We start from the raw sequence: 14,088 nt of genomic DNA on the forward strand, positions 1-14,088 counted from the left end.
TGGCCGTACACGTTAAGATCTGCTCACTTGGCGAGGTCGCCAAGCGAGCGGATCTTCTCCTGATATCCCCACCTATGGGTGGCCGATACCGGGTGAATTTAAGTTATATTGGTTGTTTTGCCCTGGGGCCAAACGATCGAACTAGAACGCTGGTAATAGGCACAGTCAGTTCGGGGACCACATCAACGAGCCGACTAAATTTCTGACTAAATTTTTTAACCTGCCCGATCAATATCTGCCAATTTTAGGACAGATGTCGGTCGGGCAGGCCTGCCGTTTGTGCCCCTAAACGGGCCGATAAGCTGCCAAATCGGTCTAAGGGACTGATATTCGGCAGCTACAATCGGCCCATGTATGGCCACCTTTAATTTCTAATTTCCTACACTTCTGTCTGACACTCAAGTTACTTGCTTAATCCTGACTATACTCTTGGCCACCTACCTTGACCTGAGCCCGGATCTTGTTAACAACCCTGCTTAACCTTCTTGATAAGAAGCCTTCACCCTTCTGTCCTTTCATCCTGTTCTCCAGCTTCTGCTAACTCCTTGTTCCATACCAATTGGCTTTAATAGCCTATTGCCCTGACACCAACATATTACATTATTCACATTTACATTACATTGCAATTACATTACAAGAAAAGAATGCAACAATGCAACGTGTAAACTGCATAACCTGCATAAAGAAGAGGGTAATGGTCAAGGAAAGATATAAAGAGTTAAGGCCTGTAGGGAGTATGTATTTACTGACAAGAGGAACTTTGGTTTATAGTATAGCTGTATGGTTTCTAGATTCATGATCTGTAAAGAGAAGTACAGATCTCAATTTAAGATAGCAGAAATAACATAAATGCATTTCTCAAACTTACACATACAATATATATATAAAAACATACTAAACATATTCATCTCTAGGAATCCATCATAGCAAATGGATCTACAGTACCTTGGACATTCCAATAATAAGGAGCAGCTAGAGGGGTGTATGAAGATATGGAGGAAACTGGATAGAAAAGAGGGACTTAAAAAGCACAAGAATTTAATTAAAGTGACAAGTGAATGAGAGTATCACCCAATGTAATATTTCTAAATATATCACATCAGGAATATACCAGAATATATTATAATGCAACATTTTGGTGGTGCAGCAGCACTATGGAAGATTTAGGTACCTTTTGAAGATATATATATATATGTAAAACAAATGTGTCAATTTATTTTTTTCTTGTTAAAATTAAAAAGTTTTTACAAATAAAATTTAGTTTTTTAACCACTAGGTGGCACATCTGCACAGGATGCGAGCATTAAACGCTGTTCTGCTGGATATACAATGCCAAGTTATAATCTAATTGCAGATAATACAGCAGTTATATTGATCAGCAACTCCTGGACCACAAAAGGCGGTAATGAAGAATCCAGATAGGAACAGAACAGCAGGTAATAGTGTCCTTTGTCTGTGAGCTGCACAAATACAGTAATGGTAATAAATAGACTGTGCAAACGATTTGGATGATATAAAGGTTGCGATAATCAACAGTAATGTGAATTCATTAGCGCAATTTATACATTTTATTCTGTTAACATTGGAAAATGTAAGAGAAGCTGCCTTCAGCAGACAAGATGAACATAACCCCTTTACTGATCATACAAATTATTATACTGTAATAATAATATAAACCCCACTGTGTGGCTAAATGGTTGCAACAAGCAAAAAAGTCCAATTATTTCCTGACAGTCTAATGTTCATCTCACTGCTCTTTTCTGGCAAATACATGATACATGGCTCTTATTAGGGATTCTACAAGCCTAAAATCTGAAAATATTTCTAATTAATTTGTATGCGTTTTCAATTCTGGAGAAATTATATGTTTTTAAAAACCCTTGTTTGAGTAAACAGTGGCTCTGCTACGCATTGCTGCTAAGGTCTAAAGGTCCTACTTTGCAGCCCTCAGGGCTCCTGCACTAGTTAAACATCTGGTACGAGGCTTAGGGCACAGCCCTGTCATGTCTACAGCAGGGTTAAGCACCGGGAATCATAGCACCTTGTGTCCCTTGATGTAACCCAGGTTATTTCTTCTAAATAAAAAACAAGTTTAGGACATTTCAGGGTGTTGCCAAGTACCACCTACCCATTCTGTATGCAGATCTGCCAGAGCACTGGAAAAGGCACTAATAAAGACTCTATTATCTAGCGTGATGCTTCCATGGTTTTCTCTGGCCATCGTTTTCTCTTGTTTAAGTGATGTGACCAACTGACCAAAAGGCTTGCAGTACCAACCCAGGGTCGGTCTGGGTTGGTGCTGCAAAAAAATCCCAGTGGGCCCCAATCCTGTTGAGCCCTGCCCGCAATCCAGTTGCCCCCAGTAGCCAACACTGCTCCTCACTCTGCTGCCATTTTTGCACGGCCATCTTTATTTTTTACCAGAGAAGTAAGAAGGGTTGCCTGGATGGTATTTTATTAGCCTAGCCAGTAATATACCAACTAGGTCTGAAGCCGGTATTTAAAATTTACCATTAATGTATCTGCCAGTATATTTTCAATCGCCTGTTGTTCCAACCCCTGTCCTGCCCGCAATTCCTGGCCCTGTTCTCTCTCCTCCTGGCCCCACTCATACATTTTAGAGTTGCCTTTAAAGGAGCAAATGCTGTGTTCTACTAAGGGTAAAGACACATGGCACTGTTTAATAGCAGCTACATATTAATGGCTAATAAACTCCAGAAAATGCCCTGCTGTAGACAATACTGAGAATTGCCTCTGGTAAAACACACATAGAGACAATTATCAGTAAATGATCAGCATTGTCTTGTTGTTTTTGTAGCCAAGTAGCTGCTACTAGAAGCTCCATGTGTCTTCACCCCTAAAAATGTTGCCTGGCAGCTCCATTTGACAAACACTTATCCAAAGTATTCTCATTTATAAACTTGTATGGAAAAAAAAGTGAAGCTTTTCTATTGTCTGTGAGATACTGGATTCACTAGACTGGTAAAAAGTACATTATATTAATAAATCAAGCTCACTTGTCAATGCAATTTGTTTGATGTGATGTGAAAACCGCAATTATCCTAAAATTGTCTGCATTGAGCTGTTCAACTGTGTCACTGTAAGAAAAAAAGATTGCAAGATGCTGATAATACTGTATCACTAAGAGATGCAGGGAAGCCTATGGGTATGGCACAGTATTTTGGTAATTACGAAGCTTTATGGGACAGGGGCCTCTTTTTGTCTTATGTCATACCCAAGCCTAGGGTCTGACATTAACAGCGCTCACTAGCCAGTCTAGCTAGCCTCTACATCAGTGATCCCCAACCAGTGGCTCGTGAGTAACATGTTGCTCCCCAACCCCTTGGATGTTGCTCTCAGTGACCTCAAAGCAGGTCTTATTGTTGAATTTCTGGTTTTGAGGCAAGTTTTGGTTGCATAAAAACCAAGTATAATGCCAAACAGAGCCTTCTGTAGGCTGCCAGTCCACATAGGGGCTATTAAGTAGCCAATTATAGCTCTTATTGGCACCATCAGGAACCATTTTCATGCTTGTGTTGCTCTCCAACACTTTTTCCATTTAAATGTGGCTCACAGGTATAAAAGGTTGGGGATCCATGCCCTACACCACAGACTTTGGAAACAGCCAACAAGCTAAGGAAAGAGAAAGGAGAAGAAGACCACCCATACTAGGGTGGGTAACCCATAGGTTTACTTATTATTACCTTCTGTGCTTTGGAGGGGAGGTATTTACATCAGTGATGGGCTCTTTTCAACCTGTATCAATAATTAGTGTTTAGGAAGAACATGTAACTTGGGAATCAAAACCCTAGTTGGTGAGGCCCCCTTAAAGGAGAACTAACCCTAAAAATGAATATTGCTAAAAATGCCATATTTTATATACAGAACTTACTGTACTTGCTTAAAGTGTCAGTAATGATCTGAAAATTTTTAGAGATGAGTTAAATCTTCCATAATACTTGCTCGTTTCCTTCTGCCCAGGACGCAACTGTAGAAGCCCTAAATCACACCCCTTAGTGCTCACTCACATTAGACGCAGTCTACAGCAAAAACTCCAGAGCAAGGTGCACCAGCAGGGGCAAGGCAGCCCTGTCATTACCTACTGTCATCAGCCAAATGATAAAAGCAGGACTCGGCCTGTGCCTACAGCTGCTCCCTAACTCATGAGCCTCCCCGACCCTTGCCTACATTGCTGAGAATGTTCTTACCGGGGACACCTGAATTCCCATTGAGCCCTGCACCTACAGACCATGCAAAGGCACATCAGTAATGGCACAAACTAGAACAGCAAGGACATTGAGCTTTGTGGGCCCCTTTAAGGGGGATTCGTTCACTCTCAAGGTCTTCCGTTCCTCCAAATACTCTCTAAAGCTTTTGCTGCTACTGTATTGTTTTTATATATATTTGGCCCCTTTTGGCTTATTCTGCCCCAGATGATAGCATACTTTTCCCTCTAGGTTAGTGATCCCCAACCAGTAGCTCATAAGCAACATGTTGCTCACCACTCCCCTTTGTTGTTGCTCCCAGTGGCCAAGTAGGTGCCCATTTTTACATTTCTGGCTTGGAGACAAGTTTGGAAGCACAGAGACACGGTTTTAGTCCAAGCAGAGCCTCCTGTAGGCCAGCAGGCCACATGGGGCTACCCAACAGCCAATCACAGCCCTTATTTGGCATCCCCAAAGAACGTTTTTCATGCTTGTGTGGCTCACCACTAAGAAAGGTTGGGGATCCCTGGGCTAGGTCTTGACTGGTTATCACACCACAGAAGAGTGTGGGCAGACTATAATGAAAGTAAAGAACCAGATGACAATAAGTTACAATTCATAAGCTGAATAAGTAACAACACCTTTACAGAAACTAAGACCAATAATAGAACTAAAAAAAAATAATTATATATTAAGCCTTTAATATTTTGGTTGGACAAATGCAATAACAAGAAAGCTGTAGTGCCCCTTTAATATATTTCACAATCTCTGCAGTGTTCTTCAGTTATGCCTTACAATGTCACAAATGTTACAAATGATTTTTCTCTTTTTAGAAGCATAATTCCTTCCTTAATGAGAAAGAAATAATAATGCTGCCCGGAAATACAGAACAGTACATGCCGACTATAAATGGCAGTTTGGAATTCCAGTATTTCCAATTAAGTAGATACTCTCTCAGCTTTGCACTTGTCTCGTCAATGAGAAAAGCTTGGCAAATTATTTTTGGAAGAAAGAAAACTATTGGTCCGATAAAAAGCTAAATTCTTACAGAAATTACAGCTTTTTCATACATTGTAATAGAAAAAAACTATTTAAAAAAACTCACAAAAAAGACTCTGGTTATCAGGTTGTAACAGTATATAACACAGGTAGATTAAAGAGCAATTTTCGTGTGTAGATATCAGATGGGTGGACAACAAATGTGTTTAATCCCTTGAGCAAGAATCCTATAGACAAAGAACATGGAGCCGAGTGCATACGCTGCAAACAGAATTCTTGTATAAGGTGATATACCTTTTAGTATGTTATAGAATCCCTATATTAAATTAATCTTTTTTATATAGTTTTTGAATTATTTGCCTTCTTCTACCTCTTTCCTGCTTTTTAATAGTGGGTCACTTACCCTAAGAGCCAAAAACAACTTTACTATTATTGTTACTTATTTTATTATCTTTCTGTTCAGGCCCTCTCCCATTCATTGTCTAGTCTCTCATTCAAGCCACAGCCTAGTTGCTAGGGTAAATTAGACTCTAGAAACCAGCTGCTGAAATTCCAAATTGGTGAGTTGCTGGGCAAGCTAACCAATTAAAAAACTTGACTATATGCAAATTGCCTCAAAATATCACTACCAAAAGTTAACATAAATATCAACTACCCCTTTAAGTTTTCTGCTGGCTTGGAGCTATAGAAGAGTTTACTGAATGGGCAATTAGGTTGATTAACACTAGTATGGAAGATTTATGTAGTCTTAAAGGGGAATATGAACTATTTATATAACTTGGTATTATAGATTACAGTTATGGGACCCGTAATCCAGAATGCTCGGGACCTGGGGTTTTCCAGATAAAGGATCTTTCAGTAATTTGGATCTCCAGACCTTAAGTCTGCTAAAAATCATTTAAATATTAAATAAACCCAATAGGATTTTTTTGCCTCCAATAAGGGGTAATTATATCTTAGTTGGGATCAAGTACAGGTACTGTTTTATTATTACAGAGAAAAGGGAATCATTTAACCATTAAATAAACCCAATAGGGCTGTTCTGCCCCCAATAAGGGGTAATTATATCTTAGTTGGGAACAAGTACAGGTACTGTTTTATTATTACAGAGAAAAGGGAATCATTTAACCATTAAATAAACCCAATAGGGCTGTTCTGCCCCCAATAAGGGGTAATTATATCTTAGTTGGGATCAAGTACAGGTACTGTTTTATTATTACAGAGAAAAGGGAATCATTTAACCATTAAATAAACCCAATAGGGCTGTTCTGCCCCCAATAAGGGGTAATTATATCTTAGTTGGGATCAAGTACAGGTACTGTTTTATTATTACAGAGAAAAAGGGAATCATTTTCAGAAATTAGAATTATTTGCTTATAATGGAGTCTATGGGAGACGGCCTTTCCGTAATTCGTAACTTTCTGAATAATGGGCTTCCGGATAAGGGATCCCATACCTGTGTATATATATATATATATATATATATATACTGTATATATATATATATATACATATACACACTGCTCAAAAAGAATAAAGGGAACACAAAAATAAGACGTCCTAGATCTAAATGAATGAAAAATTCTTTTTAAATATTTCATTCTTTACATAGTTGAATGTGCTGACAACAAAATCACACACAAATTATCAATGGAAATCAAATTTATCAACCCATGGAGGTCTGGATTTGGAGTCACACTCAAAATTAAAGTGGAAAAAAACACTACAGGCTGATCCAACTTTGATGTAATGTCCTTAAAACAAGTCAAAATGAGGCTCAGTAGTGTGTGTGGCCTCCACGTGCCTGTATGGCCTCCCTCCCAACCTCTTGGGCAGTGGTCCCCAACCAGCGGCTCTTGAGCAACATGTTGCTCACCAGCCCCTTTGGATGCTGCTCCTGGTGGTGCTTATTTTTTAATTCCTGGCTTGGAGGCAACTTTTAATTGCAAAAAAAACTAGGTATACTGCCAAAAAGGGTCTCATGTAGGCTTCCAGTTCACATAGGGGCTATCAATTAGCCAATCACAGCCCTTATTTGGTACCCCCAGGTACATTTTTCATGCTTGTGTTGTTCCCCATCTCTTTTTACATTAGAATGCGGCTCCCGGGTAAAAAAGGTTGGAGACCCCTGCTCTAGGGTATTGTAACTGTACAACTAGGTTTTGCCAACAAAAAAAATATATAAAAACTTACCATAATGGAAATACTCCCAGTCTTGCAATTAAAAACACTAAAGCAAACACGATGAACAGAAGGTCACATAATTTTTGGCATTTTGAATAATTTGCCATTTTTGCTGCCTAGAAAAAAACACATACACGTGTTTAAATGAACACTTGCCCCTAAAAGAGTTATTGTTTAGATGCAAGCAGAAGAACGCAGAATGTGAAAAATAGGTAGAATCAATCTTAATGACTATAACTATGCATTTTATTATTCATTTTTTTAATTCTCACCATGGCGGTGGAAGATGGTGCTATATTGCTAGAATGAACTGAAATTGTAAATGACTAATGGAATGACATTTAAAAATAAATAATAATAATAATTATAAGTATTGGCATAAGGGGCTTCTGAGCCATGTATGGGCAGCAAGTATGCATGAAGGAAGAAGAAGTAGTTGAAGGAACATGATAGTACTAATGTATTGGGGTACACACTTCCTTGCCCCAACATCAGTTGTAGAGGACAATATCAACGTGTTGATTCCTATTGAATGGCATAGCTCTGCTTCCTTCACTGCGGCATGGAACCCACCATGGAAGAGTTAAGGCATGCATTACAATGTTATACAAGATTTAGAATTTTGGATGTTCTGGTGGGAATTCATTTATTCAGTTTTATTATGAATTAGATAAGGATGTGGATGCACCTGTCTCCTGCTGCCCTAATTGGGTGTAGGCCAGCAGAATGCAATGAAATACCTACAGGAAGCAGAACAGTGTGTTTTTGAGGAGTATATGAAATAGTTTATTATTGATGTTTTGCTGTCCTTGGCAAAATGGGTCTTTGGGGAACATTGGAATGTCGGCAGTAAGACTACAGAATGTGGCAGTGAATTGAAAACACATAAAACAGCTTGGAAGATAAGAGTGGGTGGAGGTTATCTGAAGGGCAGATGGATGCTCATTAGAAAAACATTATAGCAGTTGCCGAAGAGAATATCTGGAGTTATGAGCAGAGATGTAGGGTTGCTGAGCAGTATCAAGGGAATAAAGTCTTTTGCTTAGTTCTGGTAATGCTCACCTCGAGCAGGACATCAGCCATGTCATGGAGGCCCATCACTAGGGTACCTACTCGCACCATGTTGTTCACGTATGAAAACGTAATCAACGAAATTGTGGCAAGGTGATGAAGAAACATGATGCCAAAGTCCTAAAAAGATAATGACAAAAACAGTAATTACTATGGGGTGGCTCCTCTAAGTAATGGATGGAGGGCCCAGCCTAAAAGCAAAGTAGGGTGATATGATTATTTTTCAGCTCTGAATACTCCTGTACCTAGAGGATGGTTACTGTTATAACATGGCTTTGGCATATTTATAATTGTGATGTGAGCTAAAGGAGGCCTGAACAAATGTTTACCTGCAAAGGAGAGCCTGAATCCAAAAAGTGTCAAAATAAGTGATATCTACCTATCTGAAGCATGTACCCGCATTTTCAAAACTGGGCCCAAGGAGCTGAGGGGTGCTTGTGGACAGAAAGAATTCCCAATTTCCCATTAGAAAATAGCTGGTCCTTATACATACAGGGTTACGACATATGAAAAGAGAGAATAGATTAGATGTCTAAAGGATGGGGAGAACCAATGGTGTAAATACAGGAGCACAAGGAATCAGCAGGGCTGCAGCCATGAACTGCCTTTTCCCCACCACTTTTAGCACATTCAAACCCAGTCATCTCCACTCAGATAAAGCAGAATTACATTACACTACATTACAATTGCATTAGAAAAGGTAGGCTGTATGGCAGCTCCCATGCAGGCAGCAGGATAAAAGCACATTTGCATTCAACTTTGTGCATTATTACTTAGCAGCAGAGTATATTTCCAATCAGTCTATTATTGATCATTTCTAAACAATTATCTAGCATTTATTATCTCTAAACAATTAAAAATGTGATAAACATGAAAACGTTGATCAAAAACTGAAAATGTTTTTTCACAGTCATAATAAGTCATGATAGAAGCCATACCAGTTAAATACGCAAAGTGCAGATCGTAGCAAATCCCACAGGAGCAAGTGCTCCATGGAGCGTTCCTAAGCGGCAGAGGAAGCTAAAGGGAATGTTAACACTATTGGACACTTTATCAAATTTTCCTAAGCTACATACGCTATACAGAAAAATAAAGCGATGGACTGGATTAAGCCACATTGAATACCTAAACCAAGGGATTAAATGCCATCAAACCCTTTAGTTTAATCACTAAAGATGTTAAGTGTTTACAGCATTTCCATTAATGCATTTCTCCAGTAAACACCATTGCAAAGCCATTATACCAGGCTTTATAACTGGCTCCAAATCACAATTCAAGAGCAAGAACTGTGTTACGATGATTCAGACCACAAACCCAAATCGATTCTCTCCACAATCAATATGGCATTCGTTCCTCTGCCTCACAAGGGCTCTCCTCAGCCTCTAGTAAATGCACAAGAGCAGAAAGATATGAGATATGATTTTCCTTCTAATAGAATTGAAAGCAAGTCATTGACAGGAGAGAGGAGAAGGCTACTTAGTTGAAGACCCATCATTTTTATGTTCCAGAAATTTAACTTGGTATGAGACAACAATGATATAGTGTCGGATTTCAGCCAAGTGTATTTAAAGGGGACGTTCAACTTCACCAAAAATATCATTTTCAAATAGAACTATTTTATTGTTTCTCTATCTGAACTTAAACAGTATATATATATAAACTTATATATATTTTTTTTTAACACAACTGATTCCTTAATTGAAAGGAAAATATGATTCTCTTTCTCTATGCTTGCTGGGACCAGTTAATCACCCCCTTTAGGCTCACAGTGTAATCCAGCCCCTCCCCTTACCTTGATCTCATATGAAGTGATGGAAAAAGTCCCTTTGCTTTTCATAATTGGTGCTGCACAGATTTTCTAAAAAGCAGGGGGACTTCAAGTCTTAGAATCTGTTTAGGTTTTTCCCAAAGAATTTTGGTGTTCAGGGCAGTGTCGGTCTGGACCTCATAGGTTCTACCTACTGGCCAGGGCTGTCACTTTGGTGCCTAGCAGTAGTGTTGAGGAAGGGTTGTGGTGTTTTGAGGGTGGGGAGTGGACATGTCGAGCTATGGGTGTGTGGGGAATCTGTGTGTTGGAGTTTTTGGGGAGCTCCTGGTGTTGGAGAGCAAGATGGAGCACTTAAAAGTAAGTGCCACAGAGGGGGAAATTTGGAAAACAGGGGGATAAAATCTGTAATACCAGCCCCAGCCCTAGTAGGTTATTTGCTAGATATGCCAGTGAATCACTGGCTGGGTGGAAACCCTACTAGTCACAAAACAATTAAATTTAGACGACGCTAAAAGCAATAGGTGGCATACAGACGTATGGTGGAAATAAGTAGGGGTTGATAGGATTTGTCCTTGGTCGGGGCCCACCAGGAGATCTTCTGGTACTCTGTAAGGCCAATAAAAGTTCCAGGTGTAGCAATGAGCTCTTTTATAACATTCATACCTCAAGTTCCTCCTTTAATCAGCTCCCCAATCACCCCCCAAACTGTAACGTGTACCCACTGTATCCTTATAACATCCTTTTACCCCTGCAAGTTAGGCTGTGTGTGTTGGTCTCTTCTGCATTTCATTTCAGGGGATTAAATAGAAGGTACTGAAGTCCCAAAACCTTCATGAAAATGCCTGGTTTCATTCACTTGCACTAAAACTGGCCGTTATTTGGAATGCTAGCTTCAGCCTTATGTTTTCCACAGAGGTGATCTTGCATGAAATGCCCCAATTTTAAATCTAAATTAGAGATTGGCATGGGCAAGGGGTGGTGAGAATGAACCCAGCAGCACTGTGCCTTTGCCCGCCTATAACATAATGAGTATAGCATAATACACTGTCGGTCAGGCCTCCTTACTTAACAGGGAGACAAAAATAAACCTCATTAGAGAGATTTCACACACAAAGCCAAAAAGAGAAAGTCTTAATGTGAAGGATATATAATAAGCAGGCCAAGCGCTACCCCATTTTTTTAGTTCAGAGGATATGCAAAGACAAAATTGAATTTTTTGTCTGAAATGTTAATAGAGCAGGAAACGATATCTGTGTTTATGCAAATGCTTGGTTTCTGCAAAATCCCATATTAATTAAGGAACAGAAGTGACACATGTATATTAAGGCACGTAGCTTTTCCCCAGGTTTGTTTGCTTCATTAAGGGTTTCTCGCTGAAACAGAGGCAGCACATAATTATTCCAAAGTTAACCTGCTTGCAAGCAATGGGTACAGAAAGAGGCAATGGTTCATTTATTTTTATTTTCATATTTATGTAAAATGCTTTTTTTTCCTTCTATACAAAACCCATCTCTAAAGGCAAAGAGTGGGGAGTAGCTGACTGCAACTGGACATCCCCTGGAATCCATTCTAGCTGGTGTATCACCAGACTTTACAAGCTGGGGGGTGCAAGGCAATGGGGGAGTAAGTAAAGGACACGGCTCTGTTATGTTCAAGTGAGCTGGCTTTGCACCTTGCACCAATGCTACAAGTGCTACAGTTCCCAGTATAGGCCCGGTGGGACACAATTTTCCATCCTTGTACCATCTCTAAATGAGCCCTCATAGATCAGTTACCCAGCCTTACAATTCTCAGAATAGGCAAACCATAAAAGACAAAGTAGTGGGGCACAGATGAGCTTGCAAAAATGTGGTGTTTAACCAATATATCCAAAGGAAACAAGTGTAACAGTAACTTCACAAGCAGAACATCCCTGGTGTGAAGTGGGATCACAAAGACACAGCCTGCAAGTGCTTCAGGAGGAGGGGGGGTGCTGATAGACACAGCCTGGCTGGGGATGCATGTGCAGTAAAGAGTAGTGAGGTAAAGGAAGTGGGCATCCCTATTAAAGATGGCGGCGCTGTTCACTGAAAAGAGTCTGTAGTATGTAGTAAGTGTATCTCAGTAAATCAGTAAATCTTTCTCTAGGCAAGTCAGAAATATAGTGTTTCTACATAGCGATAGTAGTACTATTGAATAGTGTGCTTAATTGATTTTGACTTTCCTTGTCCTTTAAACATTAAGGTGAAAAATGTTTAGATACATACAAAATGGTGCTGTAGGTGGGGTCCAACCAGTCCCACAGGGCCCACCTGAGCTTCTGCCTGGGGGTCCCCAGCCCAGTCGTGAGCTCCTGCTTCAACACCATCCTCCCTCCCCCTGCCGCACCATGTTCCGCCCTTCCTCCTTGTCACCACAATCGGGGGGGGGGAGTGCCAACGCCCCAGTTCCCTGACAGCATACCTGGGCCATCGGGGGCTGCGGGCCCCCAAAGGCCAGGCCCATTGGGTTTTTTTTTTTTTTCTAGTGTCCTGGCAGCCAGTCAGATCCTGGGTCCAACATTTACAGCACTGCATCTAGAAAAAATAACTTATATGGAATGTGGGGCTAGTAGGGGCTGTGACCCTGTCAGGTTGGCAGGTAGGAGCCTATGTGCTGTATTACACAAGTAAAGTGGGTATTTAACTTGATGATAAGAAAGATGAAGGCAATACAACAGTTTCAAAACAAAACAGAAGAAATACGTAAGTCCTTATACTGGGCCAGAGGCCAGAGGCAGGCAGCAAACAATCACAAGTCCATATAACAGGCAGAGGGTCTGGACTGGCAAGGAGTGTCCGGTAAACAGGCTGAAGTCAGGGGCAGGCTGAAGACTGAGGGTAGTCCAGTGAACAGGCCAAAGTCAAATACCAGGAGATGGAATAGAGTAAGGCAAGGGCAACTGGGGCGGAGGAACAAGATACAGAACTGGGAGGAACACGGGCAGAAACCAATAAAGAACACCAGAACAACGGATAACATGGACCAGATCAGGCTATAAGGCTTAATGATCAAGCAACTGGGAGTCGCTTGTAGCAGGCTTAAAAAACACTTGACATTAATGGGATCCAATCCTGTGTTAAATAGCTCAGCAGGATCTACCAGAAAATCTTATACCATTGCCCATTTCACTAATTCACTTTTCCCTTCTCTTCCCAAGGTAGTGACTGTACCCATCTGGATTATACTAAAAGAGACTCCTGGGGGTGGGGGAAGTAAGGGTACAGCCCAATCAGGGTCTTAAATGAATTTTAATACCCACATAATCTTTCCAAATATTTAGAAGGACTCTGAAATGCCATTGACAGGTAAGCATTGAGTTGGTGATGGAATAAAGAACTTGACAATAAAGAAGGAAAAGATTTATGGTTGGATTATGTTGCTTTTCAGTTAGTCTATCATATAAAATGTTTGTTGTTCTTAATGTAAACAAGCCTTTTCAATGTGAGAAAAAAACACCATTAAATAAGACAAGAGAGGGAGCTGGCTAGCCATTTGTGTTTCCCTGTGACAAATTAGCTGCCAAGCTCCACAGCAACCGGCTCATCATCTGTGAATTTGATGGAAGGCGAAAACCATTTGCATATTTTCTGGCGTCTTTAATGCAACGCAGAGAACTTCTTTCCTTCCCGTTACTTTACAAATCTTTATACAATTTAGGGATTATTTTATCTGCAGGAAATCTGCCCCTAATGTATGCCATATCTTTTCAATGTATCACAATTAAGAACAAATGTTTACCCAATGCATGTACAACACATTTTAGTTACATTCATTACAACAAAACTGAGAGAGAAATACCATAGGGATTATCTATGAACTTATCCTCTGCAATCCTTGCCT

At 40.1% G+C, this 14,088-nt stretch overlaps 1 protein-coding gene across 2 annotated transcripts in view; it reads right to left on the reverse strand.

Annotated features, from left to right (window-relative positions):
- The window catches only part of cers6 (ceramide synthase 6), a 99,462-nt gene that overhangs the window by 6,261 nt on the left and 79,113 nt on the right, over positions 1-14,088 (reverse strand). For both annotated transcript variants that reach the window (XM_002936753.5, XM_004917706.4), the window contains exons 7-8: positions 8,451-8,579; positions 7,398-7,504 (exon numbers count right to left, since the gene is read on the reverse strand). In XM_002936753.5, the coding sequence (XP_002936799.3) occupies positions 7,398-7,504; positions 8,451-8,579 (236 nt within the window). The remainder of the gene's footprint in view (positions 1-7,397; positions 7,505-8,450; positions 8,580-14,088) is intronic.

The sequence above is a fragment of the Xenopus tropicalis genome, chromosome 9, assembly GCF_000004195.4.
Source record: "Xenopus tropicalis strain Nigerian chromosome 9, UCB_Xtro_10.0, whole genome shotgun sequence".
In the NCBI taxonomy this organism is placed as follows: domain Eukaryota; kingdom Metazoa; phylum Chordata; class Amphibia; order Anura; family Pipidae; genus Xenopus; species Xenopus tropicalis.